This window comes from Manis javanica, chromosome 2, assembly GCF_040802235.1.
Source record: "Manis javanica isolate MJ-LG chromosome 2, MJ_LKY, whole genome shotgun sequence".
Lineage (NCBI taxonomy): Eukaryota > Metazoa > Chordata > Mammalia > Pholidota > Manidae > Manis > Manis javanica.
In genome coordinates this window covers 203,188,999-203,212,989 of record NC_133157.1, presented here as the reverse complement: position 1 = coordinate 203,212,989, position 23,991 = coordinate 203,188,999, and the positions used below count along the sequence as shown (strand labels likewise).

The 23,991-nt window shown below is 37.2% G+C and overlaps 1 protein-coding gene across 2 annotated transcripts in view; it reads right to left on the bottom strand.

The window, feature by feature from the left end:
• The window catches only part of LOC140847987 (serine/threonine-protein kinase TAO1-like), a 230,117-nt gene that overhangs the window by 11,188 nt on the left and 194,938 nt on the right, over positions 1–23,991 (bottom strand). Inside the window, exons 13-17 of one of the 2 annotated variants that reach the window (XM_073230034.1) lie at positions 23,395–23,523; positions 20,691–20,894; positions 18,988–19,227; positions 14,650–14,832; positions 13,520–13,751 (exon numbers count right to left, since the gene is read on the bottom strand). In XM_073230034.1, the coding sequence (XP_073086135.1) occupies positions 13,520–13,751; positions 14,650–14,832; positions 18,988–19,227; positions 20,691–20,894; positions 23,395–23,523 (988 nt within the window). The remainder of the gene's footprint in view (positions 1–13,519; positions 13,752–14,649; positions 14,833–18,987; positions 19,228–20,690; positions 20,895–23,394; positions 23,524–23,991) is intronic. The other variant, XR_012128394.1, reaches the window with a different exon arrangement.

Here is a 23,991-nt window from a genome sequence, read left to right as displayed (position 1 = left end):
GAAAAAGGGTCAAATGAAAATGAACTCATTAACCTTCCTGAAAGAGATTTCAAAAAAAAATCATAAACATGACCATGTACGTAGAAAAAACATTCAAGGACTCAGGAATGAATTCAGGACAGAGATCCATTCATTACAGAGTACAACTGGGGGATTTAAAAGTGGATTAGATACAGTGAAGGAGATGGTAAATGAAAAAGAAATTGGAGAAGAGGAATACAAAGAAGCTGAGGCTCAGAAAAAAGGATCTTTAGGAATGAAAGAATATTGAGAGAATTGTGTGACCAATCCAAATGGAATACTATTCGTATTATAGGGGTAACAGAAGAAGAAGAGAGAGAAAAAGGCAGTGTCTTTGAGGAGGTAAGTCCTGAAAACCTCCCCAATCTGGGGAAGGAGATAGTCTCTCAGGCCATGGAGGTGCAGAGATCTCCGAACACAAGGGACCCAAGGAAGACAACACCAAAACATATAATAATTAAAATGGCAAAGATCAAGGGTAAGGACAGAGTATTAAAAGAAGCCAGAGAGAGAAAAAAGATCACATACAAAGGAAAACCCATCAGGCAATCATCAGACTTCTCAGCATAAACCTTCCATGCAAGAAGGGAGTGGCATGATATATTTAATGCAATGAAGCAGAAGCAAGAATACTCTACCCAGTAAGATTATCATTTAACGTTGAAGGAGAGATCAATTTCCAGATAAGCAAAAGCTGGGAGAATTTACCTCCCACAAACTGTCTCTGCAGTGTATCTTGGATGGACTGCTATAGATAGAAGTATTCCTAAGGCTAAACAGCTGTCACCAGAGGTAATAAAACCATATTAAAGAAAGCAGAGCAATTAATTCCTAAGTAAATGCAAAATTAAGTCAACCACCTCAATGTAGGTTAAGGGATAGACAAAGAGTACAGAATATGATACCTAATATATAAAGAATGAAGGGGAAGAAAAAGGAAGAGAAAAAAAATACAACCTTTAGATTGTGTTTGTAATAGCATGCTAAGTGAGTTTAGTTAGACTCTTAGATAGTAAGGAAGTTACCCCTGAACTTTTGGTAACCATGAATCTAAAGCCTGCAATGTCAATAAGTACATACCTATTGGTAATCGCCCTAAATGTAAATGGTTTGAATGTACTAATCCAAAGACATAGAGTCACTGAATGGATAACAAAACAAGACCCCTCTATATGCTGCCTACAAGAGACTCACTTCAAACCCAAGACATACACAGACTGAAAATAAATGGATGGAAAATGATATTTCATGCATCAAATAGGGAGAAAAAAGCATGAGTTATAGTACTTGTATCAGACAAAGTAGACTTCAAAACAAAGAAAGTCACAAGAGACAAAGAAGGACATTACATAATGATAAAGGGGTCAGTCCAACAAGAAGATATAACCATTATAAATACCTATGCACCCAACACAGGAGCACCTACATATGTGAAACAAATACTAACAGAATTGAACATGGAAATAGAATGCAATGCATTCATTTTAGGAGACTTCAACACACCACTCACTCCAAAGTACAGATCAACCAGACAGAAAATAAGTAAGGAGACAGAGGCACTGAACAACACATTAGAACAGATGGACCTAACAGGTATCTGCAGAATGCTCCACCCAAAAGCCACAGGATACATGTTCTTCTCAGGTGCACATGGAACATTTTCAAGAATAGACAATACACTAGGCCACAAAAAAGAGCTTCAGTAAATTAAAAAATATTGAAATAGAACCAGCTTCTCAGACCACCAAGGTATGACACTAGAAACAAATTACTCAAAGAAAATGAAAAAGCCTACAAACCCCTGGAGGCTTAACAGCATGCTCCTAAGTAATCAAGGGATCAAAGACCAAATAAAAACAGATCAAGCAATATATGGAGACAAATAACAACACTAATTCAACACTGCAAAATCTGTGGGAAGCAGCGAAGGCCATGCTAAGAGGGAAGTATATTGCAATACGGGGCTGCCTCAGGAATGAAGAAAAATATGATATGAACAGTCTAAATTCACAATGAACAAAACTAGAAAAAGAACAAATGAGGCCCAAAATCAGTAGAAGGAGGGACATAATAAAGATTAGAGCTGGCCTAAGTAATATTATGAATGGAATCATGACATTATGTAATGTCTCTCTTTACTCCTTGTAATTTTCCTAGCTCTGAAGCCCTGAATATTTCATGTAGTATTAATATAGCCTTCAGCTGTCTTTTGTTTAATATTTTACATTTCCCTAATGGAGGTCAGATTCTCTTAGCTTTCTTTCATCTAAGTCTTTCTCTCTCTCTCTCTCTCTCTCTCTCTCTCTCTCTCTCTCTCTCTCTCTCTCTCTCTCTCTCTCTCTCTCTCTCTCTCGTGTTTTGCATTCATTCTATAAGACTTTGCTTAGGTAAAGGATTCTCTTCTGGGTTGGCAGTTCTTTCCTTTCCTCACTTTAATCATTCAACATTCTGTGGCCTACATTGTATTTTATGAGAAATCTGTGATCATTCAAATTTTAGCTTATATTTGCTTTTTAGCATTATGACATGTTTAGGCTTATCAGGCCTAGCTGTTTGTTACTGATTTTGAGTTTATACCTTATCAGGCCTACATTCTTTTGAAATTTCTCTGTTTGGGGCTTGCTGAGCATCTTGAATCTCTAAATTTATGTTTTTATCAAATCTGGGGTCTTTTCTGCTTTTAGTAAGAATACTTTTCTCTAAAACATAAAATCTTTTCCTTTATAGAATACCTATAATGTGAAATTTAGACAATTCGATACTGTCCCACAAGTTTGTAAGGACGTATTCATTTTTTACAATGTTTTTTCCTCTATTTTCTTCACTGTAGATAATTTCTGCTGCTCTATTGTCTTCAAGTTTCCAGACCATTCTATAATGTCTTTTCAGTGGTTGAGCCCATGCAATTTCTTTTGTAATTTCTGGTAATCATATTTTTCAGTTCTGAATTTCTCAATGTGGGTCTTCTTTTATAGTTTTTATTTTTCTGCTAAGAACTTCAGTCTTTCCAATTATTTCAAGAGTGTTAACCATTATCACATTTACTATGGTTATAATAGCTGCTTTAAAGTCTTATGTGATAATTCCAACATTAGGCATCTCAAAATAGGCATCTGTCCTTTCTTTCCCTTGAGAATGTGTCACATTCTCAAGTGGTGTATGTGTGTGTTGTTTGCTTTAGCATGTGCAGTAAATTTTGGATTTTATTCTGGCCATTTTGAATATGATATTGTCATTTCTGAGTCATGTTTGCATCTTCTGGAGAAGGTTGATTTGTTTGTTTTAGCAGACACCAACCAGTGTAGATGACACGTTCTGTCTCACCTGTGGGTGGTGGTTCTAATACCAGTTCTACTTTCAAAACTTTCCCTGTGCTCTTTGCATTTGCCCTGTGCTGTGTCTCTCAGTGATAGTCTAGGACTTAGGCAGTAGTATATATCATACATTATTAGTTCTCTTTCTCATAGCCTTTGCTATACTTTATGAGTCTATTTTAAACAAACACAAGTTGTTATTTGTATTACTTTATACCTAGAATAGGGATGTCTTTTCCAGTTCTTTCTTCTCCATGATTTCCCCCATTCTCTTCAGTTTCCAGTGGCCTTTTCCCAGTTACTTTGATAAGAAAGACACAGATGCCTTTGGACTTCTGCATTGTACAGTTCCCACGTAACTGGGGCTGTCCTTGCATAAAGTGCAGAAAGAGGAGGGAAAAGGAAACAAAACATAATGGCAATTCCCCTCATACTGTTTGGATGACAGAGGCCCTGTTTCTAGCTTTTCTGGCCAGAGAGAAAGGTTTTTCCTGTTCCTCTGGCACTGCAAGTCTAGGGCTAAGAGGTAAAAGAACAGGAAAAAAACTAGCATATTTCCTCACCGTCTCCAGATCACAGGGTCGGTCCCCTTTGGGACAGAAGAAGGGGACTCCTTTGAAGGGTTTTCTTGTCATCAGCACTATCAAAATAGTTACTCAGGCAACTCTTAGGCCAAAGCCAGGAGATAGAGGAAAACAGAATCAGAAAACTCATGACTACACCCATTATGCTTCAGGTTTTGACTTCTCCTCCCAATTATTTATATTACCTGTTTATGGAATGTTGATATCCCTTGGCCATTTATATATTGGTGGATTAGGTACTTTCTGAGTGATTTGAATGATATGTATATACTTAAGGAATATTAACCCTTAATTAACCCTTAATCAGAATGTTTGCATTCTTGTGTTTGACTCAAATTTTTTGACATAGAAATTTTTTAAATGTGTTAGTCTTTTGTAGATTAAAAAACTTTGCTAACAGCCATTTGGATAGTCTCCCTAATCAGAGTATGTGTTGGAGTTTTAAAAATATTCTGTTTTATTTTTCTCAAATTTATAACAAAATTTCTTAAATTTATGAAAGTGATTGATACAAAAATTTAGGTAATACAGATGTCTGGGCTAACAGGTAATGCTCTTCACAGCCCTACTTACTTTAAGAGAGCAATATTAGCAATTCATACAGATCCTTCCATACTTTGTTCATAAGTTTTCAATATATATATATAACTGAGGTATTACTTACATGCAGTAAATGCATCCACAAGTGTACAGTTGGAGTTTTGTAAAGTCTACACTTGCATAATTCACTATCCCAATAATACGTAGAATATTTTATCATCCTGTGAAGTTCCTGTGGCTACTTTTGTATTCACATCCCCTTTTCTGTCCCCTACTAGCCGCAACCATAGATCTATCACTTTAGACAAATTTTACCTGTTAGAGAATTTAGGGAAATTGTATAGTATGTACTATTTTGTTTCTGGATTTGGCTGAACATAATGCTTTCCATAGTCACCTGTGTTGCAGCCATGTATCAGTACTCTACACCTTTTTATTACAATGAATAGTATTTCATTGTGTGAATATACCATAATTCTATAATACATTTACTTACTGATAGATATTTGTATTATTTGCAGTTTGGGGCAATTATGAATAAAGCTGCTATCTACTAGATCCTGTGTGCGAGTGTTATAATTTCTTTTGAGTAAATGATAACTAGTTAAAGACTTGCTCTATCATAGTAAATGTTTATTTAACTTGATAAGCATCTGTTAGTTTTCCAAAATAGTTGTACAGTTTTACACTCCCATCAGCAATGTAATGATTTTCAGTTCCCTACCTCGCACATTTATCATTTTTTTAATCTATTTTATTTTTATTATGTTTTGGTATCATTAATATACACTTACATGAACAACATTGTGGTTGCTATACTGCCTTCCCAGTGGCCCCCCACACACACACATTATGTGTGGTAATCATAACGCCCCTTTTTCCCTTTATCCCTCCTTTCCCACCCATCCTCCCCAGTCCCTTTCCCTTTGGTAACTGTAAGTCCTTTCTTGGTAACTTGTGATCTGAAGACTACCATTAGGCCAAATGGTTTCTCTTCCCTTGTATGAGTGGGATTTTGTAAATCTGAATATAAATGAGGGAAAAATCAGTCAATGTGACTTTAAAGAGGGCTACCAGAATTCAGTAGAAATTATAAATGTCAATAAAGGAAGAGTTCTCAGCTTCAATTTCTTTTCCTAGACAGTGTTCAATAAAATGAGTTTCTCACAAAGAATCATTTCCAATGCAGACCTATTGTAGTGATTTCATAAAAGTTCAGACAACAAAACCAGACACACAGCAAAATAGACTTCAATCAGTAATCCCTGTGCACTAGAGGCAAGCCTGTAAATGTACAGCACACTCTTCATCATTTTAAGGAATCTGAGCCTGAGAAACTTCCAGTTCTTCCCAACTCAGAGGGCCTTTTCAAAGGCAATGCTACAAACTGGTGGGAGCACTATCACGTTAGATGAGGAAAAACAGAATAGCAAATTTGCTTTTCTTTAATAATGGTCTGTATTTTGGTAAGCAGCTCAAAGATGGCAACCCAAGATGTGACTTTTCCCCTTAGAGGAAGAAGTTTATCTAAAGAACAGAAACCTCCTTACATCACTAATAGAGAGTCATACTTATATACTTAAACATATGATTTCCTGAATTGAATACACACTAGACACTTTACATTGGGAGAATGGGACAAAAATATGCAGGACCATGTAAAATTCCTAGGAAAGGGCTGCTGTGTTGGGCCACATCTGTGCTTATACGGTAGCGGCTCAGAAGGGGCAGAGGGTGCATGAAGAACTATTAGCAACCAGGAAGAGGCAGCTGGAGAGAGAAAACCCCCTGCCAACACCACATCCCTCTCCCAGTGGCCACTGCCTGTTGATTTTAGTTTAGGGGACCCTTAGATGCCTGAGCAGTAATTCCTTTCTTGGCTGTTTTGGTCCTCAGCAAAATTAATAGTTATTAGTACTAATGGAGTACAGGAAGTACAAGGATCAATGGCATCACTAAGAAAACTGTAGAGATAGCGCACATGAAGATTATGTGATTGGTTATCATCTTTACAGAGGAATCGCCAGCAGTGTTTTTCAATTTCCATGGTTCATTTCTCTCTGCATCACTTATTTTTTACTGTATCATGATACAGACCCATGGAAACACTAACTGGCTCCATCCCCAGTACTATTTTACTGCATTGCAACTTATGGATCCACATTTTACCCAACTTTCTTTCCACCCACACAAGTGCTAAGAGGGTATTAAAAAAGAAAAGATAGCATCTAATGACCATCTTTTCATAAATATCAACCCAGAGTACTCACTCTTAAGAAACACATGCATTCTTGCCTTAACTGAGGACAGAAATAACCAAGTAACAGAACCTTAAGTGCCCTGATGGAAGTGTACAGTATGAGATACATCCACCTATCTATACACACATATAGGCACTCATGTGTATATATAATATATACATACAAATGATAATAGCTCTACCAAAAATGTGCATACTTAACAGCTTTTTAAAAAGCCAGTAGATCATGGTATAATACAATTTATTTCCACTAGTGAATGGCACAAATGGAGAAATTCAAAAGAGATGTTTCAAGTACAATAAAGTCATTTTTCACAGATGAAAATGAAAATAAAGAGTATTATTCCAGTGTCCAACACAATGTACTCTATGAAAGTTTAAAATGCCAGACATTTCGTACTTCAAGCAGAAAGTTGCTAAAGTCTTTTTCAGACACACTCATAACAGAGTTTTTGGTTTTTGAAAAGGGGGTGAGGAAACAGGCGGGAGTGGGAAAGAGTGTCAAGGACAGTTTCTTAGTGTGCTGAGTGGTGTTTACCTGATGTCTAGGCAGCTGAACATCATGAGGATTATGCTAAACAGTTCAATTTACTGGTAAATCCTTGGCTTAGAGTACTAAGCATATTATACCTGTGGGTGTGGCTTTAAATGCAGGGCTATTCATCTCCAGGTGTAGAAATTACTAAAAGTGAATGGCAGCTCTGAATAAAAATAATATAAATACATTTTCCAGCTAACCTTATGTACCAATGAAAATACCTGTAGATACTGTAATTTGGGGATAAAGCTGATTTTAATAAAGGGAGAAAAATATGTATGAATGGAAGGGAACCCAATTAAGGAATATCTCAAGGTATGAGGTTTTACATTTTCAAAATGTTAACTTAAAAAAAGGGAGAGATAGTGAACACAGGAAACTTTTTACTGCCAAGTTCTGGATACCAGATATAGCATTTACAAATTTCTGATATGCTGGACAAATTTCCCATATTTTTTATTTTCTTAAACACACATATATTAAGTGAACACCAACACCGGGGAGGAGGTAGTATTAGTTTAAACAAAGGTTGACATTTGTACACTGATTGAGAAAGTGCCTGCTTCTTTCTTCAGGATCTTTCAAAATCTTTCAAATTTTCCTGCTTTTACTCTTTCATGATTCCTACCATGATTGAGATTCCTCAGAAGTTAATCTTACAAACACACACAAACCAATCTGAATGATTAAACTGAACTGATTTGAATCTTTTTGCAAACTATATATATTTAATTCAAATTAACTTAATGGAATAATCCAGGTATAGTGATGTAAAACTGGTTGCCACACAATTCAATCAGATTTGTGTGGCAAAAACAAAGCCCTACTGGACAGACATTTGGACTCAGTATTCAATCACGATGTTACAAGTACATATATATAGTCTGCATGAACTCAGTAATTCAGTTTGACTAATTTAAGTCCATTTCGATTTTAGAGTTTTCTATGCAAAACTGGTCTGCTTCAGTAGTGTAAAGGAGCCAGATCTAGTAAGAATTTTTTAAAAGGTATCAAATTCCATTATATTTTTGGACATTTTATAAATTCTAAAGCTTGGTCCTCTCATTTTCCTCTAAACATGTAGATATCTCAATTTGTCGGAGATACTGTACAATATTTGAATGCAGAAGAGACATTGAAATAATTAAAAGTCCCTTTCAGTAGAATCAAGTACATGTTATGTCCACCTAAAAACTGGTCATCTGAACCGTGGCCAAGAGGACGACGGACCAGAGCGCTACATGGAACACTGCCTATGACTGTGTGTGAATTCTACTGTGACTTGGTTTTAAAAATATTTACACTAAAATATTAATTTTTCTCCCAGTTCTCTTTAAAGGAATGCTAGAAACTCCTAAAGGGGTGGATTCAGGCAGACTGGACTGACGTGCCTGGAGAAGACTTACATTGGTTGAGAAAACCAAGATTTCAATGGTGATTAGTCTGCTCTAGGCGGAGAGCATCACTGAGAGGCCGTGGAGAATTCGACCTGGGAGCCCTCTGTGAAAAGCAGGAATCTGTCAGCAGCAGGGCTCCTGGTTCTTCAAGACAACTGGGGAGAGGGCAGGACAGTGACCTAAAGGAACTTTGAGTGCTCACTGGAAAGGATATTTTTTCCCTTCAAGTCATATTCATGGCTCCCCACCTGCCTGCAGCTCAGTCTCCACACTGGCGGTGGGACCCCAAGTCACATCTGACTGTCAGCATCGGGTGGATCCTTCATTGCAAAACAAAACAAAATAAAACAAAACATACCCCTCTCTGGAAAAGAAAAGTTAGCTTTCATCAAGAGATTTCCTGACCACCATAACTCACTATAGTTTTTGCTTTTTTTTTTTATTTGCCAAACTTGATGGTTCCTTTTCAGTAGTACTTTAGCACAGAGGCTTTAGCCTTCTGGAAGTGGAGTTTCTGTCGTGTGATGTTCACATGATGCCAAGCAATCACTAAGTCTCAAGGAACTGGAAGTTTGTAAAGTATTGCAGCAACAAAAAAAGCAATTAAAAAAAAAAGAACCTGCACATGCAGCAAAACCTACAGTGGTGCTGAGGGTTAGTCAGCAGCTGGTAAAGTCACAGGCTCAGTGACTCCTGGCTCACTATGGCAACTAAGCACTTAAATAATGGGCTATTCTACTTGTAAACAGGAAACCCCATAAACCAAAAGGGGGTAATCAAATTATGTCTAAGTAGTGTGATGAGAATTCCAGGAGATGGCGGTCTGTAAATACGGCATCATTCAAATACTTCCGGCATTTCATTTGTATTGGCTATATGTGTTTGTTTTCCTATAAACAAAGTAAAAGTACTGTTTGGGGTCTTGGAAGTTAACAGAGCTTAGCTCAGCTAGGATGACATATCACAGCATAAGCAACAAAACGTCAGCATATATATAGGCTTCATCTCCACACTCTGCTACTGAACAAACCCATCATATGAGCATTCAGGGGCCCCTCTCACCCTTTTTTTCTTCCCCTTTGGAGGCTCACAGGTTTGATGATGCAATTTCCACAAAACCTGTGGTCTCCTGAAGCACCTTCATCTCACCATGCCACAAAGAAGGCACAATTGAATGGACCAAAAAAAAAAAAATTCACTGACAAGCTTGCAGCATTCAGAAAAAGAATTAGGTTGTCTTCTACTCTCTGAAAGAGTCAATGCAACCCTTTAGTGTTCATGGATTTCCACTTTTTTCCTACTCCAAATGAGGCCAATTTTATCAACAAAAGTCAGACAAAATACATTTATTTAATTAACAAAATACATTGGTGAGGGTATACAGGTGTGTTTCCATAATAACTTGTTTTAGCACATGCTGCCTGCTGTGAGTGGCTCATAAGAACCTGGGGTATACAGAGAAAGGCTTTAGATCTTTTCACAAATTTCTTAGGACACAGTTGTCCAAAAGTGATGACTCAAGCCACGTTGCTGGATTGTTTTTGCAGTTTTCAGAAAATACCCCCATCTAACAGTTTCTTTTTACCATGTGCACTGTATGTGTGCACGTGTGTGCATATTTGATAAACACACATACACACCAATTCCCCTTTACATAAAATTTCCCCAAAAGTTAAAACCAAAACAAAACACAAAACCTGGCAGCTAAATACTATGACATCCCAATTAGTAAACACAAAACAGAACGCTTTACAAAAATGAATAAAATATACCATATGTACTCAGCTTCCACATGGTAGTACCCAAGTGAGGAGGCTGCTTGTGATGATGTCTATAGGGAGTTTCTTTTGGTGGACTGTTCAGTGGAAAGACCATTCTCAATTCTTTTGATTTGGTTGTTGATCCATTGATTATTTAGGAGCAAGTTGTTAAGCCTCCATGTGTTTGTGAGCCTTTTTGCTTTCTTTGTGCAACTTATTTCTAGTTTTATGCCTTTGTGGTCTGAGAAGTTGGTTGGTAGAATTTCAATCTTTTTTAATTTACTGAGGCTCTTTTTGTGGCCTATTATGTGGTCTATTTTGGAGAATGTTCCATGTGCACTTGAGAAGAATGTGTATCCTGTTGCTTTTGGGTGTAGAGTTCTATAGATGTCTATTAGGTCCATCTGTTCTAGTGTGTTGTTCAGTGCCTCTGTGTCCTTACTTGTTTTCTGTCTGGTGGATCTGTCCTTTGGAGTGAGTGGTGTGTTGAAGTCTCCTAAAATGAATGCATTGCATTCTATTTCCTCCTTTAATTCTGTTAGTATTTGTTTCACATATGTTGGTGCTCCTGTACTGGGTGCATATCTGTTTATAATGGTTATATCCTCTTGTTGGATTGAGCCCTTTATCATTATATAATGTCCTTCTTTATCTCTTGTGACTTTCTTTGTTTTGAAGTCTATTTTGTCTGATACTAGTACTGCAACACCTGCTTTTTTCTCCTTGTTTTTTGCATGAAATATCTTTCTCCATCCCTTGACTTTTAGTCTGTGCATGTCTTTGGGTTTGAGGTGAGTCTCTTGGAAGCAGCATATAGATGGGTCTTGCCTTTTTCTCCATTCTATTACTCTCTGTCTTTTTATTGGTGCATTCAGTCCGTTTACATTTAGGGTGAGTATTGAAAGATATGAACTTACTGCATTGTAGGCTTTAGGTTTTGTTTACCAAAGGTTCACGGTTAGCTTCTTTACTACCTTACTGTCTAACATCACTCACTTCTTAAGCTATTATAAACACAGTCTGATGATTCTTTATTTCTGTCTCTTCTTATTCCTCTTCCTCCATTCTTTGTATGTTAGATTTTTGTGTGTGTGTGTGTGTGCTCTTTTGTGTTTCTTTGACTGATTTTGAGGGTAGTTGATTTTAATTTTTGCCTTTAGTTAATATTTCATTGTTCCACTTTCTTTGCTGTGATTTTATTTTCTCTGGTAACATCTGTTTAGCCTTAGGAGTGCTTCCATCTGGAGCAGTCCCTCTAAAATACCCTGTAGAGGTGGTTTGTGGGAGGCAAATTCCCTCAACTTTTGCTTATCTGGGAATTGTTTAATCCCTCCTTCATATTTAAATGATAATCATGCTGGATACAGTATCCTTCATTCAAGGCTCTTCTGTTTCATTGCATTAAATATATCATGCCATTCTCTTCTGGCTTTTAAGGTTTCTGTTGAGAAGTCTGATGATAGCCTGATGGATTTTCCTTTGTAGGTGACCTTTTTTCTCTCTCTGGCTGCCTTTAATACTCGGTCCTTGTCTTTGATCTTTGCCATTTTAATTATTATGTGTCTTGGTGTTGTCCTCCTTGGGTCCCTTGTGTTGGGAGTTCTGTGTGCTTCCATGGTCTGGGAGGCTATTTCCTCCCCCAGTTTGGGGAAGTTTTCAGTAATTATTTCCTCAAAGATACTTTCTATCCCTTTTCTCTCTTCTTCTTCTTCTGCTACCCCTATAATGTGGATATTGTTCTGTTTCAATTGGTCACACTGTTCTCTTAATATTGTTTCATTCCTGGAGATCCTTTTGTCTCTCTCTGCATTAGCTTCTCAGTGTTCCTGTTCACTGATTTCTATTCCATTGATGGCCTCTTGCATCTCATCCATTCTGCTTTTAAGACCTTCCAGAGATTGTTTTATTTCTGTATTCTCCCTCCTTAGCTCTTGCATATTTCTCTGCAAGTCCAGCAGCATAGTTATGACCTTTACTTTGAATTCTTTTTCAGGAAGATTGGTTAAATTTATCTCCTCAGATTCCCTCTCAGGGGAGGATGTCTGAGTTAGTCTGATCTGTATCAAATTCTTCTACCTTTTCATGGTGATAGAGGTAGTTGTAGGCAGTTGGGACATGTGTCAGCTGGGAAATCAAAGTCCCTTTCCACTTGCTCCTGGCCTTCCTTTACTGGGAGAATGGTGACCCCTAGCGGCTTTTACTGGGCAGCTGCGTGCAAACGGGGTCTTTGATTCTTGCCCTGCCACTGTGGAGTAAGCTCCACGTGGTTGCTGTTGGCGTGGCCACTTTTAGGCTGCTGCTCTGCTGTGGGGGAGCCACGCCAGAGGGGGAATGGGCGGGAGGCTGTTTATCACTGTGAGGGACCTCCGAGCTGTGTTGTCAACCACCTGGGCCCCTGGAGTTCCCCGGGATTCCCAGCTGCTAGGCTGAGTGTGATGGGATGCCTCCGTCCAGCTGTGAGGCCCCTGTCCCTTCAAGACCTTCAAAAAGCACTCACTTTTCTTTTGTCCCAGGTGCGCTGGCTGGAGGAACCTGCTTGCCAGTTTTACTGTTCAGTTTCCCTAGTATCCAGCACACCATGCACTGTGTGTCTGTGCTCTGGTGCAGATGGCTAGGGCTGGGTATTTAGCAGTTCTGGGCTCCCTCTCCCTCCCTGCTCTGACTCCTCTCCTCCTGCCAGGAGCTGGGGTGGGGGTGGCCCGGGTCCTTCCTGGCCACAGCTTGTATCTTACCCCCTATGCGAGGCACTGGGTTCTCACAGATGTAGATGTAGCCTGGCTGTATCTTCTGGTCTCAGTTTTAGGAATGGTTGTATTTGTTGTATTTTTAAAAATATATATGTTTTTGGGAGGAGATTTCTGCTGTCCTACTCACACCGCTCTCTTGGCTCCTCCTTGCCAATCTCAATTATTAAGTTACGTGTAAGACGTGTGACCCATTGGATATTTGTCAAGTGACACTGGTGCTTCTGTTCATGCCCTGTTCTGTCCATCCCTTGGTAGCTGTCGCCTCAGAACCCGAAGGCTACTGCGAACTCCCATACTGCTACCTCGGGGTACCCCATGCATTGGCTGAGAACGGTGACCTGCATGGCTGGGGACTCACCTTGCACTGGATGTCCCCAGGCTTGTGATAGGCCACCTATGGGATGCCCCCTGTGAGGAGATCCGGGGGAGCTGTGGCTGAATGCCTCAGGGGCAAGGTTAGAAAAGACGTTTCTAAAACCTAGTCCTTCGCTTTCAGAGTTGAAAGCTTTCATCTCTTTTGCTCGACGCTCCAGCAGGCTTCGTATCCTTTCAGTGCACTCATTCTGAAATGTCAATATCTCTTCTTCCATCTGTTGTGGGTTGGTGGGGGGAAGCAAAAAGAAAGCTCATTTATTTTAAAAAATCTATCAACTAAAGAAACAATAATTATTATGGTTTAAAGTGAATCATAAAAATGTCCACACTGGCTATTTTAAACGATGTACATTTAAAAATCAAAGAGATCAACTATAGAAATCATATATAACTTATATTGCTAAAATGTGTAAAATCAAGTTCTTAAAAGCAAAGGTAATAATGTATTGAAATAATAAATCAAGGCACACACACTCACACACACACACACACACATACAGCCTCAGTACCTTAAAGGACACAAGTGAATTTAGGGATTCATGTTCTAATATACATGACAAAGAATAAGTAAAATAAATAAAGCTACATCTAGAAATAATATTTTCAGCCTGACTCTTCATCTGTGTAAAACTGGTTTTACCTTCTCTTTTCTAGTAATGCATCAATTTGTACAGTTTGAGAACAGGGATGAATGAATAAAGTATATTCCTGATCCCTTTTCCTTGTCTCTCTCAAGCAACTACTAAAGTTTTTTCCTTCACTATCCAAGTTTCTCTCCAATTTCTTTAGGTACAACTAGGTACACAAAGAAGTGAGGAAGCCGGAGCCAGAGCTATCCTTTTACAATTCAACTGTCTTCGCATAACTCCACATCATTCCTCTAGCAATTACTACTTAAGTATATTCCTTTAATATATCACACTCATTAATTTTAAGGTTCATTACTGAATCAGTAATTTTAAAGAAAAAGAAAACACTACCAAAACTAGAATTAAGGAAATATGGTATTGTCAAGACAATCTAATGCCACCTCTGTCATCATGAAAATATATTTATGAAATGATTTTGATGAAAGCAAATACTGGCACAATTACTTTTTTCTATTACATATACCTGTTGTTTTAAGAGTGCCTTGCGGAGGGAGACCCTCTCTTCAAGCTCCCGAAGCTCTTGAGCGTGTTGTGCCTCAACCTGCATTTTGATCTTGCTCTGAAGTTCAGTCAACAGCTCCAGTTCCTGCTGCAGCTGCGTTTTCAAAGCCTGGCACTCTGCCTCCTGTGCTTCATCCAAATGCCGCTGAAAGAGAGAAAGAAAACATATACCCTCCTGTGAGCTGCCTTCTCATGACCTATGGAAAGGAGGAGGTGTAAGTGAAGACAGACTACTCTTCCATAGGGCACAACTGTTCTCTTTTACATCTTGGAGTAAACCTCTCTGGAAAAGGAAAACACAGCAACCAATGACGGCGTTATAAGAATAAAGCTATCATAAGCTATTTGTATGATGCCTAAATAATCATTATTTTTTAAAGAAAAACATAAAATCTGATTGATATAAGACCGTGAATCTCTTCTCTCCAATGGAAATAAGTATAGAACAGGTTATTTATTTAATGCTACAGCTTATGGGCCAAATCTGAACAGCTACCTGATTTTTTGTTTTTGTTTTTCAATAGTCCACTAATTAGGAATGGTTTTTTACATTCTGAAATGGTCACATTTTAAATGGCTATGTAAATACCCACATAACAACCTCAATTTTTCCTCCTAAAATATTTACTATCTGGCCCATTAAGAAAAAGTCTGTAAACTTACATAGCAACTATTTTGTAGCTGCACTCAAATGTGACCATCTGGATTCCCGATAAAGTACTACTTTTTGAACACTGCTTAACAAAGTTGCTTCTCCAATCTTGATGCGCTGTTGGTATATGTACTGAACGTCTGCAAGGCACCAGCAGAGAGCCTATGTGGAGCCTCATGTCCAAATGTATCAAAGAGAATTACATATGCATCATGCATATTTCCAAGCAATGCTGAGAACAAGAAGAATATGGGCCACCATGACTATTTCCCAAGGTGCAGCAGAGTTTTCATTTCTGACTTAATATTTCAATTGTTGGGATTTTATTCAGGTGGTGGAAGGAAAGGGGCACTAAATTTGTTTTGCCTAAGTAAAGTAAACTTACAGCTCAAGTGGAGAGCATTTCATTAATGTTGCGGTCATACTGCTCAGTTAAGATGGCTAAGTTTTGGGCCTGCTTCTCCTTAGGGTTTACTCTTTAGCACCACGAGCAAAAACCTGAAAGTCAGCTAACTAATTTTTCAAAGGTCAAAGAAAAGTTATGAGGCAAGGGAAGGGACAACCCTTCTTGTGGTAATGATAACAGACATGAACTACATAAACATTTTTGAGATAAAATAATTTGAGTTCAGAGACAGAATAACTCTGGCTTTAAATCACAGGTTAATTATTCTATGAACTCAAGGTTCAACAAAACTTAGCAAGATGAGATCTATTTCATAAGGTGTACCCATCAGGCCTACAAGTAACAACACTCATTTGCTACACAAAGGCAGAACCTATAGTTGAAATTATTTACCTCAATATATATACTGCCAGATATTGAATGGTTGACTAAGTGTGCAAATGTGTGTATGACCAAACACTCTTGTCAGGGAACTAGTTCACACTCTTTGCTCCAATACTACAAAATCAAATATATATCCTTTTCTGCATTTTACACCAATTGAGGTACTAAGTCATAGTCATGTACCTTTATTCAGTGAAGGGTCAAGAAATGTCTAGCTAGAAAGACAAACTCTTGGTTTAGTTACTCTTAGCACTGCTCTTAAATACTGCCCTTGGTTAATAAAATTCCTCCAAGTTAGCCAGAAATGGAACAATGAAATTTAGAATTCTCTTCTGACTTTGTGTAACAGCCTCCATTCTTTAAAAAACTTTCAAATATTCAAATATATTGCCAAGAAAACTATAGTCACTCCATATCACTAGCTAATGACAAAAAGGAATGCCCTGAAAAATTTTTCGACAAGATTAATACTTATACCAAGAACAAACTATATTCCTCAATGTTTCACTCAAGTGAAAGCAGGATAAACATGTTCCAGTTGTTTCTTAATCACTTAATACTGACAAAACATCACCTGATGGCAGATGAAGAAACGGCAGATAAACAATAGGTGTTTACCCAAGTTATTCCTCAGAAATGGTGCCCCAATGTCTACAAATACTGTCAGCTTACCTAAGTGTGCAAACTGAAGTCCTCCTATCCCCCTTAAAGTCTTGGAGAAAGTTGGAATAGTTGCAACTATTGAAGTTGAACTACTACTTAGTAAGTACAAATTTACCTAAAAAAGTTGCAACTATTACTTATGTAAATGAAATGACATGATGTTAAAATAGAGTCTGTTTTCTCCAAGAAGGGACTAGGGTTACCAAAGGGAAGGGGTTGGGGAGCGTGGGTGGGGAGGGAGGGAGAAGGGGATTAAGGGCACTATCATTAGCACTCACAATATAGTGGGGTCACGGGGAACGCAGCACAGCACGGAGAAGACAGCAATGACTCTATAGTGTCTTACTACGCTGATGGACAGTGACTGCAGTGGAACATGGTGACTTTCTTTCCCACTAAAGTAACAGAACAATTTCTTTTATGGAAAATCTTGAGCTTATGTATCATGAGAAGGACGCTTTCTATCTGAAGTCTGACTGTGACTGTGAGACATTATCTTTCCCCTTGATTTTTTAACAGTATCTGTGAAAATCAGACTAGTGTCTACAAGCATTCAAACTGAGAAGGCTGCCACAGCAGGGAACCAAAAGGAAGGGCTAAACCGCAAACAACTAACCTCTCCCAAGCCCCAGAGAAATGAAGTCATATCAGATTTATGGTCGGACCAAAGACACTAAAGAAGCTTTCAGTTTGGTTTACTTCTGGGCGCTGCTCACTTTAAAACTGTAATTCATTTTATAGACATGCTTTAAATATCTTTTGGTGGGAAACCCTACTATGTACCCACTACAAAGACAAAGTAAATCTGGAAAATCATTATGAATTCTGATTGTGATAAGCATTAACTAATGATGGTTATGTGGATAGTCAACGTATGAGCCATTCTGTAAACGATGTTCATTAGTTGTTTTGAAGATACAGCAAAGTATAAAATTTGACTTAGATTCACAAGGAGAGGGTGAATCTTAGCTTTGGTTCTGTGTTTTGTTCAGGACAACTTGTATGAATGGAGTTGAATAGGAATCAGAGACACCACTAGGTGTGGTTTAGCTTCTGGTTTGGACACAGATTACTTCTGTGAGTGAATTTCACTTCACTTTAAGAGAGTTATTCAGGTAAGTGTTGTTACCTGATAGTTTTATAGTTAAATGGTCAAAGAGTTTGAAAAGAGGGTAAAGAAGATACTGTGGAACCGGGCTTTATTGGATATAAACACAAGTTTACAATGGGCAGACATATACAGATTAACTGAGGTACTACTGTGGGTGACAACATATATAGTGGGTCATTTTGGTTTTTTGTTTATTAAGATTCATGTGATTATACTTCACATATTCATTACAAGTTATAAAATTTGAAAATTCCTTGGAATTGTTAACTCTGGTTGATGTTGGTAGAGGGGGCTGGACCAGGTGGCCTAAAGAACAAGGAGAGGGAAACCTTTAACTTTATAATAAATACACTTTGGCATCTTTTGAATTTTGTATCATATAAATATTTCTCTATCAAAGCAAATACAAAATTTAAAGTCCTTTGATATTATATATCACCAACACTTGTCTTTCCTTATTTGTCTACAAGAGAGCATATAATACCTTGCTTCACTCTGATGTACTAATTAAAAATACACTCCAACTACACATGCCCTGGTCTTACCTATGTTACCAAACACAGAAAGAATGGGAGTAACAGTGTGATAATTCCACTATTCCTCTAAAGATGAGTATTGACAATGAAGGGAGAGGGGGTAAAAAGGCATTTTTCATTCACTGGTTTCTGTACTAATTAAGAACTTACTGACTCTTTTGGATACAAATCACATTCACAGGAAATAAGACTCCAAAACTATAAAACTTGGAACAACAGAGAGAAGCCAGCAGGTTAGTATGTTGATATGTAGATTGTAGTATCAACACTGGACATTTGGGTACACTTAAAATGAGAATTTTGAATCTTATTTATGACACTTTCCACAGTTAAAAAGTTCTGGCCATTTTTTGGTACTCTGCTGAGAAATACACAAGCAGAAGTCTGTAGCCATAGACCCTCTACACCAACACTAACCAAACATGCTGAAAATGAAAAGAAAAAAGCTTATTCAATTTCTTGATGACAGACATCTGGCTTAGACTTTTACTGGTTACATGATGCCTTTTATCTGTTCTCCTTTGCCAAGAAGCTTAGGCTAAATGTACCTTCAGACTCTGAGGCTGCTGTCGAACCTGCATGACATGCTTCCGCCTCAGTTCTCGCTCTCTCCGTTTATTACGCTCCAGCTGGTCAGTGAGCTCGGTTTGATGCTGCAGACTCATCAACTCACAGCGCATCTTCTGCACTGTGTTGAGGTGGCGGAACTCCAGTTCTTTCATGGACTCATGCTGTCGCAGCAGCATTGCATGCTCTAAGTCCTTGTGAGCCTTTCTTTTATTTAATTCCTAATCCATAAAAAAAGACAAAGGTGACATTTGCTGATGTACAATGCCAGGAGAAAAAAAATCCTTGAAATGAGTTCATAAGTGGAAAGCTGTCAGAATACCTACCTCATGATCAATAAATGTTACTACAATTTTTTTCAGTTTAAAAGATCAAATGTACAACACACACACATACACACATTCTCTCTCTTTTTCTATGTAGAAGGAAGTCAGACGTACCCCCTTTGCCTCTGCTGCCCCTTCTCCAGGGGCCAACATTTGGTGCATGTTTCCCAAGCATCCCCACGCTTATCGTGACACAACTATTACACAAAAACATACAGTTTTAAAATTGAATAACAATATATATTATAGGCATATAATATGATTTCTTTACCTAAAAATATAATGGACAGATTTTTAAAAAAATTTTTATAGGAAGCTTCTGCTTTCTGATGCCATAGTTTTTCTATTTCTTGTTTTATGACAAATTTTCAATAAACATCTACACATGATACACCATATAATTATGTTACTATTTCTTTAGGATAGAATTCTAGAAGCGGATTCGATGGGTAGAAGATACGTGCAAATTAAATGGTTAAAGCTGCTGAATTATGCTCCAAAATAGCAGTGTCAATTTATATTCTTACCAACATTGACCACTTTACCATGCCACTACTAGGACTTACCAATTTTTTAGACCGATCTTATCTAATTGATGCAATTGTTTTCATTTGAATTTCTTTATTACTGAATTTGAATAATTATGTTATACTTGAAGTTTATTTTAAGCCACTCTTGGAAATAAATTGATCTATGCTCATAGGTATACCTGATAATGAGAACTGTTGTTTTCATTGTCATAAGTTTCTACATATTCCCAATGAATAATTTCATGATTATACAATTATGTTAAATGGTAGTATATACCTTCATGGCACCCATTTCGGATGAAAAGGCATAAGTTATCCAATTAATTTTCTCATATTTAAAAATTAACAGTTCTTTCATTCATGGAATTAATATTTATTATATATTTACTTAATACATATTTATTGAATACCTATTATGGGCCAGCCACTAGCTACAAGGCCTGGATATATCTAGCCACTGGATATATAGCCACTGGATATAAAAGCCCTGAACAGAACCTGGGACTTCATCTAATTTCCATTCTACTTGGGAGAGAGAGATCCCCATAAAAAGTGTGTGCACGTACGTGTGTATGTGTGTGGTGTGTGTGTGTGTGAGAGAGAGAGAGAGAGAGAGAGAGAGGAGTGCAAGAATATTTAATGAAGGGAGGAGGATTTGGAGATCAGAATTGAGGAGATATGAAGTGAGGGAGAAGGTGAACCGTGTGGGTTGGGTTTCAGGGAAGAAGGACTTAGGCAAAGGCAAGCAGAGGCGCTCTAAGGCCCTGAGGGTGGGATGTGACTGACATATTTTCAGGAAGATTCTGATTTCACACCATTTACACATACCTCCCTGACAAAGTCCTGCTCCAAGTTATGGCACCCGAGTAACAGCTTTCTTTCGAAGCGACGGCATTGCAGCTCTAGGTACCGTCTCTGACGCTGAAGAAGATTGGTCTTTTCCTCTTCTTGGAAATGCTGTATGTTCTCTTTCTGCTTTGAAAGCCATTCCTGTTTTTCTTTTCTTGGGGTGCTCTTGTTTTCATTCAGCTCCTGGCAAGATAAAAAACAACTGAGATCAAAATACATAAAAATTAACTACACGAATATACTATTTGCTAGCTGGTAATCTTCAGTAAAAGTACTTAATTTGTGCCCTCTCTCATGGGCAGGCAGGGCAATGACCTTAAAGGAGGTAGGTAGTATTTTTCTGTTTCTGGAGTTATACATGAAGTAGGACAAGAAAAGAGAAAACATACACTAGAAAACACGCATACTTTTTAGCTTTGCACAGCTATATTTAGGATGGCTCGTAGCTTTGAAAGCACACAATGATTGGTGAATGAAGTAAAACATCTTTCTTTAAAGTCCTCCAAAAAAGGGAATAAGACAGTGCTTTCAAGTTAAAATCATACATGAATTAAAATTAAGGTTAAAATATAGTTATGGCTCACTTCTTGGTTTCAACAATAGAAATGCTAAGTTTTTGGCAAAGTTAAGGATGGGTTCAGTATAAAAGACTGGAAGTTAAATGGAAAAATCAACAAAACAAAAGGAAAATAAAGACCTTTTAGAATAGATTCAGCACTATAACCACTGAAAAAGGCAAGACCAATGTTTTTCTACAGCATTTCAAATATCATCTCACAAACTACCTAAAAAGAATGTATTTATACTGGACAAGATGAGAATATTGACAATACATTCAATGATGCAAACCTGAGGATGTTAATTAATACTAGCATATTTCAACCTAAAATGCATCAACCTTGCAGAGAACATAAATCAGCCATCTTTCCCAGGTCTAAGATGATTATTTTTAGAGACTGTTAACCTATGGTTCTTCATCTGTTGTTCAAGAAAGAAACCAATTATTCATTACTTTCATTGATAAGATATTCAAGCACATAAAAATAAAAAACACATAAGTTTATAGTTCTCAACTTAAGGATGTCAATGAGAAGACAGGGATAATACAGGCATATACAGAATCACTTGGCTATGTTTTTCAAAATCTTTTGCCAAGGAAATTTCCCACCCACAGGACTATAGTATGTCCCTTCCTCTACACTGATAATAATCATTCTAAATGAACACACACACACACACAGACATACGCAGACACAAAACTACCTTCTAAAAGAAAATGGACTTATTAGTTAGACTATGAATTATATGCTTAAAGGATTATCTAAAACAACATATTCATTTATAAAACTAAAACCTGATTTCACTAGGAAGCAACTATAGAACTGCATTTTGTTGGATATTTATTTACAGTTGGGAATCCTATTTACCATCTTTTCAAATCCCATGTTCTAGTATTGAGTTTAGCTTTTAGATTACAGTAATGGGAATACATAGCAGGTTATATTCTTCAAACTTAGAAAAATCTTATCAATGAACCTCACTCAGCAGGGTATATATAACAAGGCTTTGTGCCACCAATGTTCTTAATAAGACTTATTTGTCTAAATATAGGTCAAGTTCCTACACACATAAAAGCACTATACCAAAGAGATTATGGTTATTTTATCTAGATAAATTTATCTGTGTGATAATAATTAATTACATGGACTAAAAATTTCAGTCCATCAGTCTGTAAAAGAGGGTGTAAACTGGGGAAGTCTTGGTGGGTGGGGAATTTCCTTGGCAAAAGATTTTGGAAAACATAGTCAAATGATTCTTTGTGTATATGCCTGTATTCTCTCTGTCTTCTCATTGACATCCTTCAGTTGAGAACTACAAGTTCATGTGCTTTTTATATTTATGTGTTTGAGTATCTTATCCACAAAAGTAATAAAGAATTGGCTTCTTTCTTGAATAATAGGTGAAGAACCATAAGGTCAATAGTATCTGAAAAATCATCTTATACCTACAAAAGATGGCTGATTTATATTCTCTGCAAGGTAATAAATATGCTGTAGTTGACACATATCATTTTCCTGTCCTGACCACTATCCTGAATAATAATCCCCTTTCAGAAATTGCCTTAGGACAACATGGCTTTCCTCACAGTTAGACTAGATCTGCGATAAAAATTAAGTTCAAGAAAGCAGCACATAAAGGGCAAACACACATGAAATCCTGTAGCCATAAAGACATAATTAGCATGCTTTCGTATTAAAGAAAATGGGATGAGAAGAAATGCCTCTTATCCTTCTTCTGTGTTAAAATCAGAATAAGAACAAATTATTGTAATCTGAGCCCAAAGTAAGAACGTATGATTTACTTTTAAAGGAAGAGATGTATGGCTCTTTTTCACAGCTAAAATATTTTTATTTCCAGTGACTCAATTACTTAAGAAAGCTACTAAATAATAGCTTTATAAAATAATTCACATTTTCAAGAGATCACTTTTTAGATCCCACTCAACTGAGGATCTCAGCCATTGAAAAGTAATAGGTTATAATCAATATCCTCACTTAAACTGATATATTGTTGGTGGCCACAAAGAAAAGAAAATTTTATCTTAATGGTTCTATGAGTAGATCAATATTGGATATAACCAGTAAGCAGGTAAGTGGCTTGAAAATTTTTATAAAGTAAATACCTCCTTAAGCTGTTCCTTTCGAAGTTTGTATTCTCTCTTCTGGGTCTTCAAAAGGCTATTCAGTTCTTTCTTCTGCTCAGCCTGAATACGTTGCTGAAATTTTTTCGCCTCGTTGGACATCACTTTAGCCTATAGGAAAATTTTTAAATGGATCAAATTAGCTAAGTAGATAAGCTTCAAGGCAGCAGTTTAATACACATTAGCAAGGATATTTCCTCCCACCTAAGAATATAAAATCAATATAATCATTACCAAAACAAGAATATCCAATAAATTATTAACAAGTGTTACTCAGCATCCTTATGATTTGAATTTCAGAGAACCACTAAAATGGAACTCATCTTTAAAATGCTGATCTTTTACATGCTCAGTGTTTCCACCTTATTTCCCCCAGTTAAGTGGAGTATGCTGCCCGACCCACCCCACTAATAAAACAAAACTAATGTAATTAAGTTATGACCTTTTATCTAGCTTGACTTGTGTATTAAACAATGTAATATGTTCATCTTCAAATTAAACCCTGACTTTTAATTTGTATCTTAAATAATGTTAAATATTAAATACTTGTATATTATTATTTTATTTCTGATGATACAT